We start from the raw sequence: 27,350 nt of genomic DNA, 5'->3' as shown, positions 1-27,350 counted from the left end.
AGCTTGCTGCATGGGGGTTTGTTTTGGCAGAGCCGTTGGTCGGTTGGTTGGTTTGCTTTGGGCTGAGGTAGGGACCGGGCTGGTTGAGGTTTGGTTGCATTTTTCCTTTTTCTTTCAGGCGGCGGGAATACTGGGTTTGGCGTATCTATACGAAGAGCACATATTTACCAGCACGGACATACGTATGTATGTATGAGAAGGTACGACGAGATGGACATACAATCCACGAGACAATATACTCTGATTGAAAGCCTCATTGCTATCCTTAGGCCCTGCTATACGGGAGCAGCCACCACACGCATTAAATCCACCCACACCCACCTCCAGGAAATGAGATATGTCCTCATCCCACTGTCAAGTAACCTAAAATAGAGAATACTTAACCCAGAAAAAGGGAAAGCAAAGCTAAAAAAGGAAACCACACCATTGTGATACACCGGAAAAGAGGATTAATTAAAAGGTAAGAAGAAAAAAAAAAAAAAAGATACTAGAGCACAAGGGGAATCTGGCGGCATATTGATGCGACGACAAAAAAAAAAGAAAGGCAAACACACAATTAAAAACAAGCGGTTCTCTCAAATTCATGTCAAAGCAAAAAGCCCAACTGCCAAAATGGAAACCGAGGCGCGAGAGGAAAACATGGAGTCGTGCATATGTATGTACTCAATGCGGTGTTGTTGGGAGTTTTTTTTTTAAATCGGATGATGCGGCGCGCGCGCACATGGATGCGAATGCATATGTCCGGAACGAGAAAAAAAAAAAAAAAAAAACGAAAACTTGCGCAAAACCAAGTATGAGAGCTGATTATGCTAATATGGGAACTATTTGAGCTTTTCTTTCAACTTGTTCAAGAACCCGCTCAGGCGGTTTTTCTTCTTCCGCTCCCTCGCGGCTTCGGCGCTTTCTGCCTGCGACGGCGGCGGCGCCGCCGCTTGAGCCGTGCTCTGGGGCTGAGTCTGGGCGGCTGCGGGCGCCGTGGTGTCTGCGGCTGCTGTGCCTGCAACGGGTGCTGCTGCTACTGCTGCCCCGGTTGGCTCAGTCGCCGTGGTAGCTTGCGGCAGCTGGGATGTAGGAGCGGCGGAGTCTCCCGCGGGTTCGCGAGTCATGGGCGACACGTTTCCACTATCCGTAGCTTTGGCACGAGACTCAGTCGCAGCGGGGATGGCCGTGGCGATGGCTGGAGCGGGCCCAGGAGCTGGCTTGCCCGCCGAGTCGTCGCGCTTGACATCTCGCAGCAATTCCTGTTCCACTTCCTTCTTCTCTTCCAGAGCGTCTGTGAAGCCTGCCGCTTCCGCATCCTGATGCGCTTCGCTGAGCGATTTCTTCACCACATCAGGCACCTCGTCGGCTGGTTCGTGGGAATTTTCGTGGGTGAGCGCGTGGGATTTCTCCAGAGGTACATTGGCTGCCAGTGCCGAGGTCGTCGACTCGGGAGCAGCAGATTGGATAACTGGGACCGCACCACCGACAGCGGGGCTAATTTGGACTGGTTTGTCGCCAATAGTGCCTTGGTTTGCTGCCAAGGCTGCCATAGAGGGGTCGCTTGCATCCCGCTCGTATCCACCAATATCGGTCGTGACCCCAGAGGCAATCGTGTTGTTTGTGATGCCAGTCACGTTGGGCACCTTCTCGCCCGGCTGGAGATTAATGGGGTTCCCGATGCCATTGGTGGCTGGGATAGGGTTGACCGATACTGACTCGTCGGGTCCTGGAGTTTCTGGAAATCCACCGGGGGTACCGCCCGCCGTAGGCTCGAGCGGAACTTCCTTGGCAAGCTCTGCGGTCGTAGAATCAGGGGCGAGAGAGGACATAGTAAAGGCGCCCGGACCGCTGATCTCGGACTGGGATACCCTCCGTTGCGCGGAGTTGGACATATCGGACTCTAAGGGCACTTTTCCTGCAAGGCCGGCAGTGGTAGCTTCGGGGGTCACGCCGGACATCACAGCCACTCCGCGAGGAGCTGTGTTGGAGTGCTTGTTGGCGAAAAGAACGTTGTTAACGTTGTGGTGGCCGTCGTCTTCCTGCGGGGCGGTATGATCGGTCGCCCACGTTCCGTCAACAACGAACTGGCGACGCGGCAGGTCAGCGACGGAGAGAAGGAGACGCAGAAGAAGAAGAAGCAGAGAAAAGAAAACAGAGCAGGTCAGGTGATGGCGGACTAGGGGCAGAGAGTCGCTCTTTTCTCGACGCGGCACGCGGTGGGTTGAGCCTGCCTTTTAAAGCCAGCACACAAAATCAAAAACACGGAAGGAACGCTCAGCCTAGACCGGGGCATGACGTAAGGGAGCAGGGTACCACCGAGCTTCGGGCCAGGGTATGGTGGCGACGCAGGGACGAGGGGTAGCTCTGGGTACCCTGCGTATTTCTGAGCACACGCACGCCCGCAACGGCATTTTCAGGCACAGGCGGGCGGCGACAGCGCCTGGAGACGGGGGGTATCAAAAGAAAAGGACAGTAAGGGGAAGAACAGCAGAGGGCCAAAAGAAAGGGACACACCGGGAGAGCGGGCGCGGGAGGCGAGGAGGCGGACTCAAGCTGACGCCGCCGGCACTCTTCCGCACCGCCAGCGCCCGGAGTTCAACCCGAAATTCTCTCTGGTCGGAACTCTCGCGGGCGTCAGATGACTACCCCCTCTCTCCGAAAGGATGAGTGGGAGTGGGGGACATGGCAGGGCAAATAATGAAAAGAAAGGTAAACTAAATGACAACGGCCAAAACGTACCTTGTAGAGCACTTTCTCGAAGGTTTCTGGCAGGTCGACTTCTTTACGGAATGCCCCGCTGGGTGATTTCTCTAATTTGATGCTCTTGCTCCAGTTATCAAAGGTGCCGGTCACGATGACTTCGTCGGCTGGGTGTGGCCTAAAACAGTGAAAAATCCAGTCAGTTTCAGGTGGTCTCCCCTTCTATAAATGAGGCTCGTAAAGACTGCGCATAGGCTTTGCGAGAGTACGGAGTATTCCAGAACCCAACGGATCTCGCCGTCAGAATCGTCTGGCAAAAGACAACCCGGACGCACGGCAACGCATTGCCGTTTGGTGCCCTCCGCGCGGCGCATCCCTTTATTTAGCGCTGGTCTCAGCCCAGGGCCAAACCCGACCAAACTCACCATTGAAACGTATGCAATCCCATTTTTAATCTCGTCCCAGGTCCAGCAGCAGTCGTAAGCCCGGTGTGCTTTGCTCCAAGACGGGTTGTCAGCGGCCAGGCGGAGCGAGTGGTGGGTGTGACGAGCGTTGCGAAGCCTTGTCGCAGAATGACGGCGATGGCGGGTACTCGATGGAATTGGTCGAGAGGAGCTGTGGGCGGGCGGAATACGGGAAGGCTGGGTAATGGGCGCTCTCTTCGCCCTTCGACGAGGCGGGAGGCACGAGTATGTCGCTCTTGGACTCTGAGGGGGTTAAAGGGGCGGCGTTCGTTAGGGCACGGGCAGCGTAGTTGACTGCTAATGAACTAACTAGGCCAGCGCTGTCGCGGGAGGCGCGTCGAGACGAGGTAGTTGGTTTGCAAAAAGAACAGAAAACACAGCTGCTGGCGACGATGAGAGAAAACCGTCGCACAGAGGCGGTTTTTTTGAGTTGGTGAGTGGAGCCAGTTGGAATTCCAAGCACGGCCGTCGCCACCCCGATTCATCTGGCGGCCAGCCTGCCCGTTGTGCCCGGCGAACGGGGAGAGATAGGTCGCAGTATCTTCAGGAGCAAGGGAGCGGAATGCACCCCGCTGCTCGAGCTTCGCTGTACCACGGAGTGTACGGAGTAGGCAATAATAGTGTTACTGGGCGAGCTCGCAGCGCTCCAGACAAGGCTCACCTGCCCTGGCCCTGCCACCTAGCCACCTAGTTAGACAGTGAACCGCGGGAAGATCAGATGCCCCAAGCTCTGCGGATCGCCAGGGTGTGGATTGACAGAAGGATGCAGCTGCAGGCGATAAGTAGACAGTTAAAACTAAGCGATTCTCCTGACCGATGCAACCGTCCGCCGTCGACGCACAGTCTTGACAGACTATCGCCAACAAGCCTGCTGCGAAGAGCTTCGCCGCCAGACACGGGCTCCTGGCGTGCCAGACGGCACGTTTTACGCAGCCTGCACGTCAGAGCCCGCGCGCGCGGCGACAAGCTCTGCATCATCCCGTCGCCCATTGGATGCCACGCAGCGCTGGGCAGCGTGGTGCTAAGAGAAGCTAACTAACTAACTACATCTTGGCCTATCGCGCCAGCTCCGTGCACGAGAAATGCACCCCAGCTTTTCCCGGCCGACGGCGGGCAGCTGGGACCAGACGCGCGCAGAACAGCTCTGGGAGGGCAGGCCAGCTGAGTGCATCATTGCGAAAAAGGCCGCGGCGGCATGCTTCCAGGCCATTGTCCGGCGACCGACAGCCTATTATTCATCGCGCAGGGCCAAACAAAAGCACGATCCATGAGGCTTCTAGAAAACGACTGGAAGCCTTCTGGCGTGCTAGCTGGGCCTTCCACGCCCGCAAGCTGGAATCCAGACGCACCACCACCACACATCCGCCTCCGAGGGCTCGCTGGAGCCTGGTTGCAGGCGAACCTTGGATGTGAACTTGGATTCTGGTCCGCACAATTAGTTAGTTAACTAGTGGGCCATTCGAGGACCCCCTTCCTACCCTCGAGTATGTAAGCTCTGCAGCTCCTTTTGCGCGGCGCAAAGACATGCACGCAACCCCTCTTCCCCAGATCCCCTTGCGGTGCGACAGCGGGGCACGCAAGCAGATGACATGTAAGTCCGATGTACCCATGACAGCCTCCCCCCGGGCTGCGACCAGGATGGCTGGTGCCCGCACACGGACACACACGCCCGCCCGCCCGCACGTACACACAAATCGTGTAGAGCATCTAACCAACTTCGTGCCCACCCACGCTTCACCAGACAGCAAAAATCGTGTGTAAATTACAAATCAATGGCGCCGCGGCCGCCAGAAGCGTAGTCAGAGGTCGACCGGCTGGCCGTCGCGCGGCGCGGCGTGGGTGTGTGCTGACGGCGATTAAGCTTCTTCCCACAACCAGCCATACATCATCACCTCCAGGGCCCCTCTCTTCTCTCCCACCTCTTCCTCCTCTCCCAAAACTTTCTGACTTCCCAGCAATTGAATTTGCCGTCCCCCATGCGCAGAAGCTCGTCGGGCATCAGCTCATTCTGCTTCGGCTCTGTGTCATTGCTATCTGTTAGTTTAACTAACTAACTAGCTTTCCTGGCTTGTGATCGGTCGTCATCCACAGTGGGTTACAGATCATCAAGTCACGCAACTGCACTCGCCTCCCCGGGCTTTCAAGTGAACTGGGACAAGAAAACAAGAAGCAAAGGACATCTGCCGGGCACCCCTGCGTCTCGATATTTCGGTAGACTTTTATTGGAAGAGAGGTCGCGTCTGTCTGAGCGGATTGTTCGAGACACCGACGGACAGTCTCGCCTTCGATCCTACTACCCAACATAGCGCCTCCAGCGCATTCTGCGGCGTGATACTACACTATCCAACATCCTAGGTCTTCAGATGCTCACTTGCCTCTCTCCGTTCTCTAATCCTAATTGAAACCGCGCGATCCGTCCGATCTGAGGTGCAGCTCACAACCCCCCATCCTGTCGCTCGTCTCAACAGCTTCTATATATAACCACCAACCCTCCAACCGGCGAATTACCCCTCAATACTTATCCTACAAGAACAGCGGCGTACGCACGCTTCGATCAGTATACGATGTCCCAACCGAACACCGAACGGCACGGAGGCCCGTTCGCCCGGATTGCGGAGGAGGATGAGAACGTCACCTCCCCTACCGACTCCACCTTTCGAACAACGGATATTCCCTCACTGGGTGCCCAGGTGCATGCTTCACGCTCTCAGCCGGAAGACAGGGCGGGCGTATTCGGCGAGTTTGGATCATTTGGCCAGAATCCCTTTGGAGGAAGAGCTGAGGATCCTTCTGCTCTTCGTTTCGCAGCCGGCCCAAACGATGACTCTTTCCCCAGCCAGTATGCTCTGGGCCGCCGCACCTCTGTTTCTGCCGAATCGTTGAATCCTACTAGTTCTGATTCGGATTCGTGGACTCCACCATATCACCCGAAAACTGCCGAGCAGCTGACTCGGCTCAAAAAGTCGGTGGAGGCGAACTTCCTCTTCTCCCACCTCGAAGAAGATCAGGCCAAGACTGTTTTGGATGCGCTGGTCGAGAAACCCATTCCCGCCAAGGATATCAAGGTCATTACGCAGGGTGATGCTGGAGACTATTTCTATATCGTTGAGCAGGGGCATTTTGATGTTTTCATCCACTCGTCCGGCTCAGCGCAGCCGGGTCCCGATGGAATGGGAAATAAGGTCAACGCGATCTCCCCTGGAGGGTCCTTTGGCGAGCTGGCATTGATGTACAATGCCCCTCGCGCTGCTACTGTCGTGTCGAAAGAGCCAGGAACCGTCTGGGCGCTTGACCGCGTGACCTTTCGAAGAATCTTGATGGACGCTGCGTTCAAACGCCGACGCATGTACGAGGCCTTCTTGGAAGAGGTGCCTCTCCTGGCTTCTTTAAGACACCACGAACGCACAAAGATCGCAGACGCCTTGGATACGACCAAATACCCTGCAGGCCACATCATCATCCGGGAAGGCGATCGCGGCGATTCGTTCTACTGGCTCGAATTGGGTGAAGCTGAGGCATATAAAGAAGGAATTGAAGGGCCCGTGAAGCATTATAAACGCGGCGACTATTTTGGCGAGCTTGCTCTGCTTGATGACAAGCCGAGACAGGCAACTATCATTGCGAAAACCGATGTCAAGCTTGTAAGATTGGGACGGGCTGGATTTAACAGACTGCTTGGCCCGGTCAAGGACCTCATGCGACGCAATGCCTACGATATCCCTAAAGAGACGCCAAAGCCGGAAGAATCATGAATGCGTGTTGGAAAAGTCGCCCATTTCTCCCTTTACCCACTCTTCTTGCAGTATTTCTCCCTCCTTGTCACGTTTGGCTAGTTCCTCTTCCGTTCCATTCCTCCCGCGGTCCTTTAGTATTTTTCTTCCGACACCTTGTTTTCTTTTCCTACCAGCCATATTGACGAGTCATTTACTGTTTCTGCCCCATTATTTACGCATCTACGCATCAGTTTACTATGTCAATCAGCATCTTCTAGCACGGGAAAAAAAATGAAGCTGGGCTTCCTGAGTTGAGGTGACCATATCTTTCGCGGATATGTCTGCGAATACTACTCTGAAATAACAAAATAAATAGATTGAAGCTCCCTGCGTGAACAAAACTTGTCTTTCGTTGTTCTTATTTACCCTCCGTCTCATGTTATTGCTCTTATGTCACGTATTTCTTCCTTGATATATGTCAGGAAGGTGCTGTTTTGGGGCCGTAGAAAGTTAGTTAAGCCACTCAGGATAGTTATTTATTTTTCAAAAGCCTCCTAGTATCGACCCTATAGCGTCCAATATGTGGCTAATAATATCAGCCGTTTCGCCTTCCAGTGGAGCTGGTGGAGCAGACCCGCGCTCCCGAGAATCAAAACACATTCACCCCTCCAGCCTCAATCCCAACACCTTCGTCGCACAGGACCAAATGACACTCGTGTCCTAACCACCCAGCATCCTCCTCCCTCAATCCACAACCATGCCCCCCAAGCCCAAACCATCCAAACCCGCCGCCCAACCCCGTTCCCTCCCCAACTGGCCCCCTCTCAAGCCCCTTCGCCCATCCTCCCAGCTAGCCCTACACTGCATCCTCGCCGATCAAATCTACACGATCAGCCACCTCTTCCCCGCGGCCCTGTGCCGCAGCTACGTTTCATTTCTGTCGACCCTGCCGCTGGCCACGACGCCGGGCCGGCCGAGGCGCGGAGAGGCGGTGAGGGTCAACGATCGGTTTCAGGTTGACGATGCGGGGTTTGCGGGGAGGCTGTGGAGCGAGTCCGGGCTGGCGGACGTGGTGCTGCGCCACGAGGAGGGGGGCGTGCTGTGGGGCGGTGAGGTGCTGGGGTTGAATGCGAATGTGAGGGTGTATAGGTATACGGAGGGCCAGTTTTTTGGGCAGCATTGTGAGTGGATCCTGGGGGGAGGGGGTTTTTTTTAAAAGCTGGGGTCTCGTGTAGTTCTGTGCTACAGAGTATTTGCTAATTTTGTATCTGTTGTTAGATGATGATTCTGTAGCGGTTCAGTTTGCGTCGCCAGAAGGTCAATGTGTGCCTGGCAGGACGACGTGGACCCTGCTCATTTATTTGACTACCTGTACCGGCGGAGAGACAGTGTTCTATCCCGAACCTGCTCCGTCGTCTAAGAAGAGTGGCTCTAAATCTAAAGCTTCCAAAGACACTGCCCGTGTGGAGCCCATCGTGGTGGAACTAGAAGCTGGTATGGCATTGCTGCATCGGCATGGTGATAAGTGTCTGCTTCATGAAGGACGAGAGGTTACACAGGGTGAAAAGTGGGTGATAAGGAGTGATTTGGTGGTCAAAAGATAAGGACAATTCCAGAGGATTAGGGTGTGTATGTGTCGGCTATACTGCGTACATATATCATGGGATTTGAGCCAGGGTTCTCCTCGGTATCTGAAAGCTGAACGGATAGCTGCAGCATATCCGTCTGCGGCTTACTTCCCCCCAGCCTTCGTATAGTTACCGTGATTGCGCCATTTTTTGGGCCTTGTCGCACGCCCCACCAACGAGAAGGAAGCTATATAAGTTACGTTGCTTCCCAGCTGTATGTCTTTCAAAAGGCAATGTGGATAGACCATAAACGAGTTGATCGCCTAGCTACCGTGGATGTATTATGTACAAGAAGGGAAGCACAGTATCAGTCATTGTGGTTGCTCAATGATACCTTTCTTACACCGAGCCTGTCTTGTATTTTGTTCCGGAGAAACAAAATTGTATGCCTTTCTTGCTTCTCCAGTGTGATTCGAAGGAGGAACTTGCTGCCTTAATAGCCGTTGAAGCAAATGATTTCAACAGCAGAGAAAAATATTGACGATAGGGGAGGAAGCGTTACCCTTCGATGATACCCCCTTTTTGGCGATGCCGTATGTGTACGTGCCCGGGGGTTGCCTGTTTAGGCAAGGGAAAAACACGTGACGGGGTCTTTTGAAACTTCAGAGGGCGAGAACATGCAGATAGATGCTCGCTGCCATTTCATCGAGTGTGAGATTCTGTCAAGAGTGGCTAGGCGAGATCGAATAATCTGGCTAGGCGCTTCAATGATTGGTATCAGATCGAGACGGGAGTTTGTTGATTCAGACTAATTGGCGAAGCTCCTCACCCCTTTCTTCTTGACTGAAGCCGAATTGCATTCACAATCTCATGATACATCCTCCGGTTACGATCGTCTTTTAATGTGAACTTCACGCCTCGCTCTTTCAACAGCTTCACCAGAGGAACTTGCGATGGATGCGTGCTTTTTCCCTGGCTAATGGCGATGTCGACCAGAGTCCGACCATGAGTGTCGGTTGTTTCGACCAGGCTGCCAGTGACATCTTCGTTCAGAAGCCGCTCCACCAGCTGTATGTCCAAGTTTCGCGTCGCTTTCTCGATGTCTGATGTTTGGCTTATGCTGGAGGTACTTGAAAACTTTCTGGTGCGCGATGATATCTGATAGTCCGTATAGATCGGAGAAGGGGGTGGGGTGGGAACGCCAGACAGAACTGTTGAAGCCGAACTGGGACGGCGATGTTGCCCATGTGGCTCCCTGGTCCAAACATGAGCAACGGATTCTACATACGTAATACTTCCTCGTGGGAGAGAAGACTTACTGCAGTGCCATTTGGATACATTGCATCGAGCGCAGGATGCTGTGGAAATATTGCTCTATTCTCTCCTGGACACTTTTAATTCTAGGGAGCGCATCGTCTGTTCCGATCTGCAAGATTGCCCGTCCCAGGAGGGTGGTAGCACTTGTCTTGGTAATTTCCCCGAGCTCTTCGTTGAAGTCTTCTAATAGTCTAGCCAAGCCGTTCAGCCTGGCGCATAATACGTGTAGTGGGCTACCACGTCCGTGGAAGGCAGGGTCTGTGACTCCTTGTATTCGTTCTGCTTGCACGGCAATCATTTCAGAATCGTCCTTGACCATTCTACAATAATCTAGCAACCCGTCGATTATTGTTGGGCGATCGTTCATTCTCATCTTGAACGCCCTCATCTTTACTGTGAGCTGGGCCGCCACAACTGTCAGCGCGACAGCAAGGCCGGCCGGGTCCATGCTTGGAGGTTATCTTTTGATGGCGATGACTATCGCTTTTTGCCAGTAACTTCTTGAGGAAGGTTGTGGCAGCGTTCCTTAGTTATAACCACCGAAGTGTGGGGAAACCGGGACGAACTCGCATGGCTGATCTGCATGGAGGTAGGGGAGGGATGGCAAAAATATTGGAAAACAAAGGTGCATTGGCCTCCCTGAGAGGGAGTGACAAAGTTATATGAGACCAAAAGGAGAATGTACTAAATCTCGACAGGGGCCAGCTATCGTCATTTCTAGGCTGAGCCTCACTCGACTCTTTGTGGCGTTCATGGGCATCAGTCCAACAACGACAGTTCAGGCCAAGTTGAACGAACATGGGTGAAACGTTTCGGGATACGACCCCTAGACACGAGGTCTGCTGAAGCCACGATAGCATTTCAAGGCGAGAAGGCTGGCAGTGTTCGCGTAAATGCCGAATCACAAAGCCCAATTTGCTCTTGGGGTACTTCAAAGGGCATACGTTCTACGGATGCCAATTCCATCGGATGTCGCTCTGCCAATACTTTCAGTATCTCTCAGTTTCGTGTCACACGATTCTAAATTCATTAGGCTTCCGCCATGAGCGGGATGTGTGGGGCTTGCCCGCCCTGCTCAGCTCTGAAAGGTTGCAACACCAGGAACTCACCACTGAAGACAAAATCGGGGGTTTGCCCATAAGGACGTGTTGACGTATGTACTTTAGACATACAATAATTTGACATGAAGTCTAGTATCTAATCCGAAGTCCGGGTGAGCGACATTCCTACCATTCAAATTCCCTTGATCAATATTGAACCCGACAATGTTCTTGTGATTGCTGCATGTATGGGGTACATTCGTGCCGACCCTGCTTTATTCGGCGAGGCAGCCAGTTAAATCTGTCGTATGGGTACATAGCCTCCGCCGACTCAGCCGCTAGCAGGGGCTCTCTTCCCAGACTCTATTCAACAAGTGACTTCCTGATCAGAGCCGCATACTATGAGATGGGGCCATTGACAACAGCACTGCCCGCCAAATACTTAAGAAACGATTGCACCACGACAAAAAAACGATGCCTACATTATTAATATTGAAAGTGGTTTCATCCCCGACCCTGGCGAGATGGCAGCAAGTATTCACAGATCGCTTCCGGCAAGTATCAGTATGCCTCTGGCTACCTCCAGAAACATTAGCCTAGAAAGAAGATGGCACGGAGATCAAGAGGAAATCACAATGTCACCTGGGGGAAGCAATACGCTGTGCCATGGGAGCTCCGAGCCGGTCCCTACGAACGAGAACTTGGGTGAACCGTCTAGAGGAAGTGACCCAATTACCACTGCGGAGGAGCCGAACCTAGATAATCCTTTCGCGTTATTTGAAACAATAGAAGAGCTAGACAGAGGCGTCGAGTGCTTGGCAACACAGCATGGCCTATTAAAAGATGTTGACGGCCTAAAGCGCGCCGCTCGTTTTGAGAGGGATGACATGGAGGCCTTTGGGGACCCAGATTTTCCTGAGAGTGAAATAAGAGCTTTTCAAGATGAGGAGAAGGCAACTTTTTGGCAGCAAACACGCAGCCTTCGAGCTGCTGTGATCATAATTGGAGGGCTGTCGGGGGTGTGCCAGGGGTGGACACAAAGCGTTTTGAATGGCACGAGTAAGGGCTCGTTCTGTCTAGAACATCAAGATAACCTCGCTAATATAGATGGCTAGATATCCCTCTTGAAGTGGCATTCGACCTCAAGGTTCACCCGGAAGAGAAAAGAATCAGCAACCAGTTTATATATGGTGCTCTCTCTGCCAGCGTTGCTCTTTCGTCAGGGGTTGTGTAAGTAGACCCTAAATCTTAGCCAGGTTTCTAGCAGCTAATTCACAATCATTAGGGGGTTATTCATATCCGATCCGATCCAAAACCACTGGCTTGGCAGACGCGGTGCGGTGGCTCTCTCCGCGGTTGTAGGAATGGGGGCGACAATTGGGGCAACGTGTTCGCGAACTATTCCACAAATAATTGGGTGCAGAGTATTAATAGGAGGTTCTCTGGGAGCTAAAGCAAGTATAATTGCACCATTTCTCGCGGAACTTGCACCAGTGAACATGCGAGGAGCAGTGTTATCTACTTGGTAAGCACTCGCACCTATGGAAGGTATTGTTATCTGACAAAACTGTAGGCAAATTGCGGATGCATTGGGTATCTTTTTGGGGGACATAGCATGGAGAGTTCTTGAAACATTCAACATGTCTCCGGACATAAGGTGGCGATTTTTGAGCGCCACAACCTTGATACCTACTATCCCTCTGGCAATAGCGTCTTATATGATCCCAGAGAGCTGGATGTTCTTAATGAAAACAAACGAATATCCAAAAGCAACAGAAGCGGCTTGTCTGTATCGAAAGCACCCTATACAAGGCTACAGAGATATTATCTCTAGTCATTTTCAAATGGAAGCAGAAGGGGAGTTGATGGAAATTCGAAAAGCAGTCAGAGAAGAGAAGACGCGCAGTCGACACAATGACGAGGAGAGATCGCCTGCCGGTGGTGCTGTGATAGATGAAATGAGGCCACTATCAGAACGCTTGTCAGACAGAACTCCAGGATTATGCCAAATACCTCCGGGGGAAGACAACAAATGCCAGGAGCCTGGAACTTGTCGACATAGCTACCATATGAAAGAAGTACACTTCTTTCAAAGGCTGGGGCAAATTATCAAAGATTCACGCTGCCGTCATGCCCTTATTTCCAGCAGTACGGTGATGCTAACGCAAGCACTCTGTGGCATCAATGCATTTGCATTCTTCTCCTCTTCGCTCTTGAATGCCGGTCTTACCTCTGTTGATTCACTGACGCTGGCTCTCTGTTTTGGCGGCGTAAGCTTTGGATTTGGTCTTCTCACCCCATTTTTGTCCGATCGACTTGGTAGAACTACCTTGTTGCTGATTGGGTTGCCCGCGATGGCGATTTTCATGTTTATATTGGCTTCGCTTTTTGAGTTGGAAAATTCGGCAAGAACACCCGCTATTGTCGTTGTGAGTAACCTAGATGCATGCACTTATTTGCTTCTCTTGTTGTTGCTAACACTAAAGCAGTTCACAATGCTGTTTACAGCAGTGTACTCCTTTACGTTAGGGCCAGCGGCATTCAGTCTCTCGGCTGAGTCCTTTCCAAGCACGGTGCGGGAGGCTGGAATGGCAATTTGCGTTTTCATAAATATGACTTCCCTCGGAATTCAGCTCTTGATATACCCCTTTATCACGGCACCAATAGGCTTCACAGCTAGCCTTTGCATATATGTAAGATTTTCAAAAGAGGCTCAATCCCCCAACAGGAAACAAACGCTGAATATTTCAGGGATGTGTCGATATACTGGGGTTTATTGCATGCTTCCTATTTTGTGTTGATACCAAAGACCGGTTAGTCCAAAAGCTCACTCCTCTGGTAATTAGAGCTGACAATCGATAGCACGCTGGAACAGCTACAATTTAGCTTTGACCTGCCATTGTCGTAAGTTTATATGGATTATCGTTGCCGAACGTAAAATCTAAAATTCGATATAGAGTTCATTGTGAATATCGTTTGTTTTACGTGCTCCCAGAAGTAACAAGAAACTGTGTCAGCTTCCTGACTTCGTGGACACGGGGCAAGAAGGGGCAGGGGGGGATGTTAGATTCCACAAGTCTGGATAGTAGCACAGAGTCAGAATGGGGGCTTATTCCATTCTATAGGTGGGCAAGAATCCAGGATCCGTATAGGCCATCAGTGTATAAACAACTCCTCGATGTTTGTCGAAAGGTGGTTCCTATTCGGCAAAGTCGAAAAGCGGAGAGTATGAAAGAAGAGGCATCGACTCCATCTAACTCTGACAGCCGTATCCCAGGCCTATGAGCCCACGGAATAGAATAAAACTAGGTAGAAAAAGAATGAACCGTCAATGCCCATTACTCAAGCGAAGTGCGAAAAGATGCTGACATAAACACGGCTCGGGAATCTAGAAGCAGAGCTAGTCCAAACGAGGAAAGGCGGCCAGTACGGCGGGGCATAGGCCCCGGCAATACCGCCGACAAAATCATTCCGACCGTTCAATCACGGCCTGACCGCTCTAGAGCCCCGTTGGATGGCACCTGCTCGCCGCATGCAATGTCATCATCCGACACCATGGCGGCGTCGCTAATGGGGCAAGTTCCTCATGATGCGGCGCCAGAGAGGTCCCCGTTCGACCTCCCAGCCGGGTGTGAAGATTCGAAGCCTCCTCCCTCCCGCGACGTCACTTCCAAGCTCGAAGCACCCAATGACACGACCGCCGATCGACTCCAACCGGCCTCCGTAAGCGGCTACATAACAGTATCTGGTACGAGGGCTATATGCAGGCTAAGATATAGTTACTGACTTGCAAGCGGTAGACGAGTACAATAAAAAAAGCGAACGCGAAAAGCAAAACGCCGCGAGCTCTCTTTTGGCGCAACTCCTGGCTAGCAAGCCCCTGGCTAAATCTCCCAAAAACGCGCCTGTATCCGACCAGGATGATTCACTTGTGAATATGCAGATTGATGCAACATTCCATGATTCTCTTAATCCGCCAACCCCTTCACAAAATCTCGAAACAGCCCTGGAAAACTTCTCTGCTGACCAGATTGCTTTGGCCACAGCTACTGAGGCTTCCATTGCATGGGGAACAAGCGATATACCTAAAGCTTCGGATGGCGAGGCGCTTCAAGAAGAGGGCTCTCAAGAAGACAGTATGGAGAGAGAACACAATCTACTGCTGGATGCTATTCAGAGCAGCGCAAAAGCCAATCCGGACTTGAACCCCCTCTATTCGGATTTCACTCCAATTCGAGCGCCCAGCTCTGCAAAGGAGGCATTGTTACAAAACGAACTGTTCACAAACGCGTATTTTGGTGCAGTCGGCGGACCCACACCTAGGATTGTTGGGTATCCCGAATTGCCCTCACAAAAAGATGCGAAGGGCGTTCTCAATGATTCTGAATCTGTGTCCGGGTCCGAACCTAGGATTCAAGCTTTTGCAAAGCTGGAGTTTGACGATGGGCACTTTTATGTGAACACTTACTCCTTCATCTTAGGGCGAGATGTACGTGCTGCCCGCGCGGCTTTCCAGCGAGACCTACAATCGAAGAATCAAATAAAACATGCTGGAAATGGGATCCACACCCCAAGTCGACCAAAGACCGATGGAAACCACACAATCATGGGTAGTGTGATCAGTGATACAGGTGGTATTATGGGGTTCGACCCAGACGTTCCTCAACATTGCCCCCCTCAAATGAGCTGGAAATCATCCAACTCTTCTAATGGCCATCACAACCACCCGATATTACATATGTCACAGGCAGAGCCCGACATGACGGCTCCAGTCGAACCTCCAAAAGTCATGAAGGATTATAACGCTCTTGCGATGGACTCAATGCCAAATGGGAGACAGCCGCGAAGAGTAGATACACTGTCACTATTGCCAACTCCTGACTCCTGCCCGATCATCCCGATCCATCCCCCTTCGTCAAATAACGGTGCCCCCTCGTCCCATCGTGGCATATCGAGAAAACATGTTAAAATCGCATATAATTTTAATAGAAACGTTTTCGAGATGGAGGTTATGGGAAGAAATGGTGCCTTTATAGGAGCAGATTGGCTCGCACCTGGCCAAATTCGACCACTTCATAGCGGTGATTTTATACAAATTGGCGGCGTTCGAGTGAGGTTCTTACTTCCAGATGTTCCTATTGGAGAAACTGGGTCCGAAATGATAGAATCCCCATTGCTGGAAACGAAAGATGAAGATTTGCCATTACCTGATGAGGCAGATGAAAAGGTGGAAAGCGAAGCAGACAATGTCGAAAATTCTGATGGAGAGGATCTAGATGGAAACGAGGCCGAGAAGACTAAGGCTAAGAAACTTACTGTTACTGTATCCGAATCAAGGATGTCTGTCGAAGATAATGCCAGCTCCTCTCAGCCAAATCGTCGTCGTGGCCCTGGTCGTCCCCCGAAAGACGGGATAATGTCAAAGCGTGAACGCGCTGAAATAGCTCGTGAGCAAAAATTAGCTGCGCGCCGTGAGGCTAATGGTGGAGTGACACCTCCTCCTTCATTGAACAAGGCCAAGCCGTCGAAGTCTGGTAAAGAAGCAGCACCGGAAGAACCACCGACCGTGAAGCAAGAGAAGCGAAAATATACTAAACGGAAGAAACCTGACTCTGCACCTGGGGATTCAGTTGTACAATCTATAGAATGTGCCAACAGTAATGTGGAAACGGCACAAGACGAGCCAGTCAAGCCAACACCAATGAAGAAGCGCAAGCCTTCCCGGTCGCCTTCACCTGATTATCCTCCGGAGAGCTTTTATACACCCAAAGAACTCTCAAAACCGCCTTACAATTATGCTGTATTGATTCACGACGCATTATCAGACTCACCGACTCCCATGACATTGAAACAGATATACCGTGCCCTGAAGCTGAAGTACCCGTATTTTCGATTTCGTTGCGAAACGGAGGGCTGGACTTCAAGTGTGCGCCATAATCTAAATGGCAATACTCATCTCTTTATGCATGCGGAAAGAGATGGTAAGGGGTGGTCTTGGAAATTAATCCCTGGTGCATCTGTGGACAAAGAGAAAAAACGTCGTCCTTCGCCGCCTCCGCAGGATATTTCTCACCTCAATAATCAGCATTTCATACAACCGACGGCACCACCGTATAATGTACCTCACCCTATATCCACACAACATCCACCTCCACATTATACATATCAGGCTGCGCCCCAACAAGCTCCTATGGCACCTCCACCTCCCCCGCCACCAGCCCCAGCTCGACGTATCAATTCCTTTCCCTTCTTGTCGTCACATCTACCCCAGAACACTTCCTTGAATGATTTGCCGATTCCATTTTCATTCCTCAGTTCTCCAACCTATCGCTCGCCATATTCTACCACCCCCCCACCGCTTCACTTTCCATATCCGCGATATCGACGGCCTCTGCCACAGCCGCCTTTACCCCCACCCCCTCCACAACGACGACAGCCACCGCCTTCCCCAGTGCCGCCCCCACCTCCTTCACAAACGTACAATGCTCCAAGTATTATTAAGTTTCAGACTCAGCCATACACCCCAACCCCGCATCCTACACAAACTCCTATCCCGCCAACACCTCCTCCACCGCCACAGATTCCAGTCACACCCCCAGTACAAGCTGCAACCTCGGGTTCTTCTTTGTCTTTGAAAGAAGACCCTGCATTCCTAGCTCGAGCCAATCAGGCCATAGATAACTTCGAAGCTGTCCTCATGGAAGACTATGAGGACCAAGAATATATTAAGAATGTGTTGAGAAGTGCTCGAAATCGTGTGCTCAACGGCGCAAAGGAAAGCTCTTTTCCCGGCGGTGAACCAAAGGATGAGGCCGTTATCATTGATGCTCTAAAAGGTATCATAGGTCAGCTGACTGAAGGGCAAGGTCAATCGGGAATCGGCTAACAAAACGTACCAAATTATGGACTCGAAAATTCATCTTCTCCTTCTTTATTTATTTTCATCAATGTTTCAAATGAACGTCAAAAGCTGAAGGCTGGAGCTGCTTTGGAAAATTTATGCATATTCTTCTTTGGCATGGTATAGGCGGTCTGCCACACCATTTTTTTTGTTTTCTACTTGATCATTTTTTTGATCTCTTTTCTTATGCCATCTGCTTTGAGGCGCTATATAAGGGATGACATGTGCCTGGCGGCGGATAATTGTTTCTTGGCATGGAATATTATGGCTAATGATAGCCAATTCCTGGAAGGCGTCAAGATATGCTTAGTTTTCGATTCCCTTGTTACTCTCCGTGATTACCACATGTTTCATACCCAGGGTCACTTTATCTTTATCGCATGTCCTGACATTGATTTATGATATTCAAAGACCAAATGATGCATAGCATTTGCATTGCTCGACTCCCTGTGGTGCTCTACCGCATCTACTCACTCGCAGCACAGGAAAGGATTTGTGACTTATCGAGTTTAATTCCCCAACCTGTGCCAATGATGACAACAGTACCTAGTATATCAAGGGGAAGGTTTCACATGATATAGATTTGCAATAGAAACCGGGTTGTATTAGCGACATAAATCGTAAAGAGGCCAAAATATAATTTAGGGCTAGAATCTAGGAAACAAGAATATGAAAAAGGAATACTACCCCCAGGCTACTTACTCCGTGCACCGCTGGTGGAAGTCAGGCGTGCGTAAATAACTAACCAATATCAAGAACTATGCGCGGTGAAAAGAAATGCCACCAGAATAGAAGAGATGCAAAACGACGCTCCTAGTTTGCATGAACGTCTCGGATTATAAGGGAACCAATACATGAAGGCCATGCAGCGATATAATAACGTTAAAAATACCAGAGGCATGACATGTGCTTCATTACATGGCCATCTCGGCCCTTAATTTTTCTAACTCGGCTTCTTCGTCTTCTTCTTCTGTTGCCTTGGATTTGCCTTTGACTATGATGGTATTTCAGTAAATGAACAGAATTTTTTTTGATGGACAAGTGCCAACTTACGTTCTCCATTTGCCGCTGTGGGTAGCTTGTCAAGTCTGTCACCAACAGGAACGGTGCCTGTCTTGAGCATCCGCTCATCAATAGCTTCTTGCTCCATTCCCTCGAGTTCGGCCTCTAGTTCTGTCTCATCGAGTGGTTCGCCAATTGGAGCGTTTGTGATTGCGTTTACAATCTCTTCACTAAGAGCATGTTGTTCACGTAATTGATCCCTATGTGAATATTAGCGAGAATGTTACCTTTTCCTGTCCAGACAGTATTCCACGCCCGCAGGGTAACTACATACATTGTTTCGTCAACTTTTTCGATTGTTAGACCACTATGAATTTGTTTCATGGCAGTACCAGCGTTCTTCATTGCATTCAAAGTTTCTTGGTTGATATTCGCGGCCTCGATAGAGTATATTTGCTGTTCTATCTGGATGATTTGGGCTGTTGTTTGCTCAAGTGATCGTTCATGAACCTTTTTTCTACGTAGAGCAGCTTTGGCAGCTATATAACAGCACAAGTAATTAGTATTATCATAGTAGACCTTTAAAAGGGGCATTTCCCAGGCTCATACCGTTTTTATTCGTCGTGACGTTCTTCCTCGCAATAGCATCTTGGTCCGACATCTGTGTTTCTAGATATTTTTCTCTTTTTTGTAACATATCCAGCTGCTGCCGGAGCGATAGAATGGCGTTTTTGGGGGCATCTTTCTTTGCTTGTGCCGAGGCACCGCCAAACCACGACCACATTCTGAGGATCCTATCGGAATATCAAAGGGGAGAGAGGTGTATCGGTCTGTGGATACTAGTAGCTAGGGAGCGCTTCTTAGATCGACGCAAGCTGAATTTGAGATATCCTGAAATTTGTACGGAGTACGCTGGTCCAGAAATAGGATCAGGAATCAACGGCGAGATGCGGGGCGGAATGGTTGGGTTTTGGCGGGGAGTATCGTCTAGGCTGCAGAGAAACCCAACGGAAAAGGTGAGAGATAGCAGGCCACAGACTTACACTAATATAAACGGACGGAAATATATGGCGCCTGGCTTGAGAGAGAAGATATGCTGTGTTGTGCTCTTGTGCTGCCTCCCACACTTTGATCCCCATTGCCGTCAGCGGAGTCACATGATGACCGACTACCTTGCTTAGTCATGAAAATCGGTCTTCGGATGAGGACTATTATTCTTCCGAAAGCGAAAGCCAAGATTATCTAAGCTAACTATAGACTTTGGCGCACCGAGAGCTTGTCCAGACTGCTGCTGGATTAAACATTCCGACCTCGCCCGTCGAATAACACAACAATCGAACGAAGTACAAACACCCAAATACTTAAATAATATCATTTAATATACGGATTCACTCACGGCACAAATGAATGTGCCCCTGGAGCCTTTAAAGGTGCCCTTAAGACGTCCTCCTACCAAGCTATATAATGTGACCCCTGTCGAAAGACATTTCAGAAAGTTCTAACACGAAGTTTTGTGTACAATAGAGACTCGAAACCTAATATACGTAACGAACGTAGCAGGTAAGATTTTGAATATCCTGATGCTGACTTCTTCTACTCTTTCTATCATTGCGTTTGGATACCAAGTTCGCTCCCTGCAATTGCGCTAGAGAGATTTCCCATTTCACATTAGTATTCACACAGGATAAAGCCGTACATGTCAATTAATGACCTCTGTGCTATGGTATCGTGCCAGGTCACAGATCGACAAAGTTTGGCCCAAGGCTCTGTATCTTTTATTTCAAAGCCTGATGTATGTTGGGTAACCAATTTCGACAATGAGCGAGTTGATAAATGGGTTAAGTGCCTTAAGGAGTTCACAACGCGCTTGTATTCCATTATGATTCTATACTACGCATCGTATTCATAAACTTAAGGGAATTGGAGCGAAGCGCATCATACCGCGGGAGAGCGATTAGAGAATCTATGTATGTATTGTTGTCCTTATATTTTTAAAACTTGTGGAGCTAGGAAGTCGTCGCAATAACAGAACTTTGGTATATTTTCATTTATAACCCCTTTTTTAGTTCAGGTGGCAAATCAGATGGGATGGTTTCGTCCTTACTCAAAGCCAAGCCCATGGCATTAGGTACCCAGACATTCGGACGTCTACGGAGTACAATTCTTTTATTTTCGAGAGCCGCATGCTTGGTAGGAGTGACATATAGCTCGAATGATTTTTACAATATCTAAAAACTTGCCGTTCTTGCTATTTAACTCTCACTAGAAACGGAAGCCTGAGGTCACCTAGCGCACAATCCCCTCCTTGATCTACAATCCTTCTTTCTTATTATCCCGGTACATGGCCTTTGCGGGTCAATAGCCCGACGAAATGGATTGGCACCTGCTTGCTTCTAACACTAGTTTATCCTGCTGTCCGCCTTGGTCGCCCTCCCTAGCCACCCCCTTTATTGTGCAGGGCTTTCAACTGCTGTCCCTGTAATACAGAGTAACAATAATTGGTAACGGCAAAAGGCATTCCTAGGGCCTGCTTTTCTATCCAGCTGGTACAAAGTCATGCTTCGTTTTATATGTAATTGCACCTTTAATATAGCACAATCGCTTGAATTTCCCACAGATAGCAAGCTGACTAGTGGCGAAATTAAGTCAGAAACCAAGTAGTATGTACAATATATACATTTCTATTGTCTAACACTACACAAAATTCTAGGGAAATAATATACACCCAAGCTTCCTACCCGCGCCACGCGCCCCCTAAAGAAGTAGCAAGTAGTTTGTTATACATCAACAACACCATGGACCTGAAAAGGAGACTGTAAACACGAAAATAAGTCTATTTTTATTTAAATAAAATCTATGTCTATATATATATACATTGCTTAGCAAACCACCCCAATTCATCAGTCAACAACGTGTTGAAATAAGAAAACCCAAAGCCTATTCACAAAGAACCGGAACTTGGTAGTTACAGCTGGCCTCCTTTGAAAACATTTAGGCCTTCAATGGGACTTCAATAGAAGCAAGTTGGGTATAGAGTTTGCCGTTTTCATCCGCAAGAGGGAAAGACACAATGCAGTCGACAGGAGCTGTGCTGGCGCAAAGTTGCTTGTGGGTTAAGAGCTCAGGGCAGGCTTTCCCCCATCTAGATGCGTCGTCGCACATGCTTCCCTTTCCAGTCTTTGAGCAGTGCACCATTGGAGCTTGGCTGCATTTGCCCTTCACGGTAACAACGTAGGCCCGGGTTTCAAAGCGACACTCGTTGTTTGGTGAGCATTCCATAGAATCGGAAACTTCTTTGGTCTGAACAGTCGATTTTGTGGTAGTTGAGGAGTATCCGCCCGAAATCTCGCCTCCAACCCCAGAGGCTGCTCCGGTTACTTTCAAACCGATATTCCAGCCATTTTGGGTGCCAACTGTGACTGCTGTGGAGGACTTGACTTCGATTTTCATGGGACGGGTTCCCTCATTTGACCTGGATATCTCAAGATTCGTGTTCATATCCACAGTGAGAGACTCGGTTGACAGAAGAGTTTGGCGTACGAAGCTTCCCCAACCAACACATGTTTGAACACTGAGCATACAAGTTGGCGATAGTGGCTGCCAGTTTATATCACCGACTGGAGGATTGCCCTTCTGGATTGCGGTTCTGGTTTTGAGAATCTCGGTCAAATGTTCAAGTGTAGTCTGTTTCTTATTTCGAACCGAGAGATCTCGCTTTGCCTTTTGCAGAATATCGAAAAAGGGATCTTGGGCGACAATGGTCTCCTTCTTAGCTGGTTCTTGTCTCGCGATCATCTCGCCGCTGGCAACTGGGAGGGCACTCCCATAGGCCTGAGAGAGGCAAGAGGCGATAAGGAGGACGGGTACGGAAAGCATCATGATGACTGATAGTAATTGAAGGACTGAAAGGAAGTCTGGAAGTCTGAACTCAAGAAGATGTTTGAAGTAATTCCTGGGTTATTGATGGAAACAGAAACTTGCGGGTGAGAGGCTCTCTTATATAGCTTTCAATCGACATATTCACAAGTCCAAAGAGTATCTATCCATCTCGAAATACCCCCGCCGCCTTGTGTTAAAGGATTGAATTTAGGCCTGTAGACTACACCCCGTCCGGACGCCTTTTCGCGATCCCTGCCGCAGAAGGATCTACTTACCTGATGGGAGAAGTTTTTGTTTTGATGCCTCGATTTTTCGCAAACTCTCCACCCAAGCTATGATCTAGATTGGATTGGTATTATAGTAGTACCATATCAGTAAAGCCACCTACTTCAGCCAAGTATGAGGCTTACTGCCAAATGAAACGATATTCCTTCTGGATACTACTGATTTCCAATGGGTGCACAGAGCCTTTCGGCCCAACGGTAACAGGCTAGTGCCGCGTACCGCTTTCGATATCCAAAAGGTTTTTCCTAAAAAAATTCCCTCTGTTAAACAAGAACTGTGATTGAATAGGAAGTAGGTTGGTAAAAGGCTCCCCTAAAGCTAAATCAGAGTGCTGTACCTCTACGAAGTTCATCAGTAGTAGTGCAAGTACCCGTCAATCAGTTCAGCGGTTTTTTCATGTCAGTCTCGCTCTAACAAGACTTTTATTTGAAAAATTGCAAAAGGATATCTCAAAACCACCTTGGCTTGCTGGGCTTCACTCCCAGAGGCTTAAGGAATTTGACTTCTATTATTGTGGCTTCATGCATCTCTCAAGATCGATCCACCCTGGGGATCTTGGACTGGGCTTCCGGTCCGTAGTGTACATATTGTAGTTACTTCGTAGTCTTTTGGTTTCCCGAAAGAACAAGGGGTGGTGGTATCAATCAACTCAAGCCAAGCATAACACTCACGGCCGAATGGAATATTCTCAGAATTTTCTGTTTTATCCACTGTAGTGAGTCCAAAGTAAATGGCATGGAGCTGGGCTGGCGGAAACCGATCATTGGTGTAATCAACGGGGTACACAAGGATAGACTAAGGGTAGTTTCCCGCGCTATCGTTTTGGCACCCATCAAGGCGGTTCATGCATGTCAATTTCCCGAGCATTCTTCCCTGCAGATTTCAGTCCAGCTGTGCCAAGGAAGTAGTGATGTATATATCAGGCAATAATGTACTCCATACGGAGGTGCGGCCGTTTCCACCCCCAGCTAGTAGTAGTGGCGGTGGGCCCTCCCCGAATATACCCCGGGGAACAGAGTAATCCAAAGAATCCCACAAACCGATACCGGGAGGCATAGGTCAGAAGAACAAGACCGATATCAAGAATAACCACGATAGGCAGCTATTTGTAGCCAACCGATGAGAAACTGCAAAACCAGTCGCGTTGGCAGTCAAGGTGCTAGGAGTCGTTAGACGCGCTAGAGATGTCGTGTGGCAAGCACATGATCGGTTTCCTGGGCGTAGTTACCTAGTCTCCCGTGTGCCCCGCCGCTTAGTTAGTTAGGTAGGTTAAATGGCCGACTAACTAGGTAGTCAACCTTCATCTGGTCCAATATAGTTAGGGCATTGACGCCGCGACCAGGTAAAACCTATCAATAATGCCTGCTTGCTTGATTTTCTTGACATGTACCTAGAAGCTTCCCGACTCTGTTTTTCTTCCTGGCCCCCACCCCCTATCGAGTGTTGCCGCCGCGATGGAATAGTAATAAGCAAAAGTTGGATGGTGCCTCTTCTAGCTCATGTTTTGTACCGCTCAATTCTAGCTGGATTGCGATATTCCAGAAAACGGGCCATCCTCCCATTAGCCACTCCCGCCTGGATTTTTTCAAAATCTTCATTATGCATTTTTGGCAAGTCTGTTCCTCAACTCCTACCGCCACTCATCACTGGGTGAAGGACTTGTCCTACCGACCCCCATAGCGGAATCCCGGATTTCTGCACTACCATCGGGTTACCGATTTTCCGAGCTGTCACGTAACCATTACCACCACGTCGTAGTTTCAACGTTGGCTACAGTAACTACTACGTATTTTGACTACTACGTAGTAAGAGCTCACTACGTTGAATCTACTATATGGTAATAACAACATTTTTAAATCTAACAAGGAAATGATCAGCAGGTGAAAATTTTTCATTCATCTTTTTCAAATCTCTAAGTCACTCACTAACTCTCTTCTACAGTAGAAGCCTACGCGATTTTCTACTATCCTACTAGTAGGCGATTCTCTACTATCCTACTAGTAGGCGATTCTCTACAATCCTACTAGCTAGGCTAGTAGGCGATTCTCTACAATCCTACTAGCTAGGCTAGTAGGCGATTTCTACTATCCTACTAGCTAGGCTAGCAGGCGATTTCTACTATCCTACTAGCTAGGCTAGTAGGCGATTTTTACTACTGTTTTCATAGTTTTTGTGGACTTAGAAATTTTCTGGAAGGTCCTTTGTATGTAGGTGTAATTGTACTTGTGGTAGAAATAGCTAGCTGTACTCCAATACAAAACATTACTAAAGTTAAATACACTTAACCAAGTTAACTCCAATTAACTCTTCTCGAAAGGGCAACATTTTCTTTCTCCCCTATAACTATCTAGCGTAAGAATTTTCCCCGTATGTAAAAGCTGACAAAATAAACCCCAGATATCTTTAGGTTATTGTGGAAGTGCCCTGTGTTTAGATACTGCGCAATTTTTGCTGTTGCTGCAACCAAAAATGAATCCGTACGAAGCTAATCCAAACAAGATTCCTGAAAATGACCGCTTTGCTGACGTCCCCTTATATGGGCGTTATTATCCTCGGCCAGATGACTTCAGGCCCGATCCACAATACATCAATTCTACATCACCAGAGTCACTCCAGTACTGGGAAGGTGTGCTGAAAATGTGCGATAAGACTGTCCGCATTTTCGAAAATCAGAATGGCGGGAGAGATGTCTTTGCTTTAGGCAGCGTCATCATTAAATCATGCCATTTGAACAGCCGTGGCTGCCGCGATTACTCATTAGCTGATCAAAATGAAGTGAAGGCCATAGGGCTAGTTTGAGGGACTACAGATATTCGACTCCCGGAAATATTTTTTGCCGACAAGGTATTAAACTCCTAATACTCGCGCAACTTTGTTGCTGATTTGTTCTCCAGATCCGACATTGGGATGTTCTGGTACAATCACGTATTCCGGGGGTGGGGCTGAATGTTGCCTGGCAATACCTGACCACTGCCGAAAAACATTCATTCAAAAGCCAAGCCCGGGGATTTCTTAGACAAATAAGCTCTTTACCATCTCCATTTTCAGGACCCTCTTATATTTTACCGGACCCAGATCCAATTATCCACCGGGGCATCCGGAAACTAGAAGCCAGTTTGCTTTTTGGGGGAACTGGCAATCTCGAACTCATGCATAATGACCTGACTCCTTCAAATATTATCGTGGATGATGGTAGGATCGTTGGTGTTGTGGACTGGGAGATGGCCGGGTATTTTGGATGGCAGAGAGCTGCGGATGTTCATGTGTCAATTAGAATGCCAAAGCGAGAGAACTTTGCTCAGCTGGACCTTGAAGAAGATTTTCTTCAAGATATTCTGTTTTGGAATGATTTATATGCTATTGACGGACCTTCAAGTGGAAAAAGTGATGAAAAGCTGGTTGTTTCGTGATGAGGCTGATATGAGAGAAAGTGTGGCGGGTGATATATAACACGATAGACTTAAAGAAACCAGCTGAACAGTAACTTAGTGTCCAAAATCGCCTGACATGGCGACCAAATAGGGAAAAGCAAATACCTGTTTGGCATTCTTGCACGTCGTACTCATTTCACCCAAATCAATATCGAGTTTGCTTACATAACTAATAAAACAAACGTGTTGGCTCTGTACCTCCTGGTAAGAACATGAGATCATCTCAAGAATTACATCAACTCTCCATGGTTCTGCATTATACCATCGTCTAGAACTCGATGAATCCAGAAATTTCAGGCCCTCTCCCTGCTAGACTAGTTTTTCTCTCAGAAATATCCGGTTTGCTCATCGGAACTAAGGTCCGCTTTCTAGGATGGTACGGTTGGTTGATCATCATATTCAGAAGTTTCCAATTGACATCCAAAATCTAGTGTGTCCAAATATATCGTCTCACAAGGAATTTTGATCCTGGAACATATACAGTCTATTGAATCACCTTCAAAAAACGCCTTCCACTCTCCTAAAACCACGATTGATGTGAAACCCAACTTGTTATTGGGAGCACTCAAGCATACCGATATTGACGTTGGAAACTGGATCAATGTCATAGGCTATGTGAGGCAACAGCCACCAGTACCCAAGGAGAATTCGCGTAAAAGAACGAACGAAGATGCTCAGGTCTACATTGAAGCAGTGATGATTATACCTGCCGGCCCTATTCGAATCGGAGAATATGAAAAAATTGTAGCTGAGTCAAGGGATGTGAATAGAAGACTTAAAATGCCCAACAACAATGGCCCAGGTTAAGTCGTATGGCTCATTTTATGGCCATGATTAGGCTCAAGTCAAATACTCAAGCGAAATGCCGCTGGCTTTGATTCTATTTGCGGGACCAGTGTACACAGTATGTCAATTTTTATCGACCTTGCAGGCTCTCATTGTTTATCATCAATAGACGTTTGCCGACGGAAAAATATATGTGCTAAATACAGTCCATTAACGGTCAAAAACGCTCACACCAACCCTGCTGAAAGAAAAGACAGAAAGAAGTCCAGTTAAAATATCAAC

The 27,350-nt window shown here is 49.0% G+C and overlaps 8 protein-coding genes across 8 annotated transcripts; 4 read left to right on the top strand and 4 right to left on the bottom strand.

Annotated features, from left to right (window-relative positions):
• Window positions 1–821: 821 nt before the first annotated feature.
• CRP1 (Cruciform DNA binding protein) lies at window positions 822–3,130 on the bottom strand (the record flags this gene model as incomplete). Its single annotated transcript, XM_049251308.1, has 3 exons — window positions 822–2,066; window positions 2,722–2,860; window positions 3,108–3,130. The coding sequence occupies 3 exons, from the start codon at window positions 3,128–3,130 to the stop codon at window positions 822–824; spliced, it is 1,407 nt and encodes a 468-aa protein (XP_049109608.1).
• A 2,580-nt stretch (window positions 3,131–5,710) lies between these two features.
• Window positions 5,711–6,898, top strand: LOZ57_002231 (uncharacterized protein; the record flags this gene model as incomplete). The annotated part of the gene is made up of 1 exon (XM_049251307.1): window positions 5,711–6,898. One exon carries the CDS (start codon window positions 5,711–5,713, stop codon window positions 6,896–6,898), a length of 1,188 nt encoding a protein of 395 aa, XP_049109607.1.
• Window positions 6,899–9,252: 2,354 nt separating this feature from the next.
• On the bottom strand, window positions 9,253–10,192 carry LOZ57_002230 (uncharacterized protein; the record flags this gene model as incomplete). Its single annotated transcript, XM_049251306.1, has 2 exons — window positions 9,253–9,682; window positions 9,747–10,192. 2 exons carry the CDS (start codon window positions 10,190–10,192, stop codon window positions 9,253–9,255), a joined length of 876 nt encoding a protein of 291 aa, XP_049109606.1.
• Window positions 10,193–11,308: 1,116 nt separating this feature from the next.
• Window positions 11,309–14,069, top strand: LOZ57_002229 (uncharacterized protein; the record flags this gene model as incomplete). Its single annotated transcript, XM_049251305.1, has 8 exons — window positions 11,309–11,843; window positions 11,900–12,014; window positions 12,070–12,309; window positions 12,358–13,213; window positions 13,274–13,477; window positions 13,536–13,597; window positions 13,647–13,688; window positions 13,742–14,069. The coding sequence occupies 8 exons, from the start codon at window positions 11,309–11,311 to the stop codon at window positions 14,067–14,069; spliced, it is 2,382 nt and encodes a 793-aa protein (XP_049109605.1).
• Window positions 14,070–14,339: 270 nt separating this feature from the next.
• LOZ57_002228 (uncharacterized protein) lies at window positions 14,340–17,670 on the top strand (the record flags this gene model as incomplete). The annotated part of the gene is made up of 2 exons (XM_049251304.1): window positions 14,340–14,532; window positions 14,585–17,670. 2 exons carry the CDS (start codon window positions 14,340–14,342, stop codon window positions 17,668–17,670), a joined length of 3,279 nt encoding a protein of 1,092 aa, XP_049109604.1.
• A 929-nt stretch (window positions 17,671–18,599) lies between these two features.
• On the bottom strand, window positions 18,600–19,471 carry SNF7 (ESCRT-III subunit protein snf7; the record flags this gene model as incomplete). The annotated part of the gene is made up of 4 exons (XM_049251303.1): window positions 18,600–18,679; window positions 18,739–18,947; window positions 19,022–19,226; window positions 19,297–19,471. 4 exons carry the CDS (start codon window positions 19,469–19,471, stop codon window positions 18,600–18,602), a joined length of 669 nt encoding a protein of 222 aa, XP_049109603.1.
• Window positions 19,472–21,678: 2,207 nt separating this feature from the next.
• LOZ57_002226 (uncharacterized protein) lies at window positions 21,679–22,566 on the bottom strand (the record flags this gene model as incomplete). The annotated part of the gene is made up of 1 exon (XM_049251302.1): window positions 21,679–22,566. The coding sequence occupies one exon, from the start codon at window positions 22,564–22,566 to the stop codon at window positions 21,679–21,681; it is 888 nt and encodes a 295-aa protein (XP_049109602.1).
• A 2,754-nt stretch (window positions 22,567–25,320) lies between these two features.
• LOZ57_002225 (uncharacterized protein) lies at window positions 25,321–27,089 on the top strand (the record flags this gene model as incomplete). The annotated part of the gene is made up of 3 exons (XM_049251301.1): window positions 25,321–25,644; window positions 25,746–26,257; window positions 26,714–27,089. 3 exons carry the CDS (start codon window positions 25,321–25,323, stop codon window positions 27,087–27,089), a joined length of 1,212 nt encoding a protein of 403 aa, XP_049109601.1.
• Between the last annotated feature and the right edge of the window lie 261 nt (window positions 27,090–27,350).

Source organism: Ophidiomyces ophidiicola (assembly GCF_022830035.1).
Source record: "Ophidiomyces ophidiicola strain CBS 122913 chromosome Unknown scaffold_6, whole genome shotgun sequence".
Taxonomy (NCBI): Eukaryota; Fungi; Ascomycota; class Eurotiomycetes; order Onygenales; family Onygenaceae; genus Ophidiomyces; species Ophidiomyces ophidiicola.
This window is presented reverse-complemented; position numbering and strand designations above follow the sequence as displayed.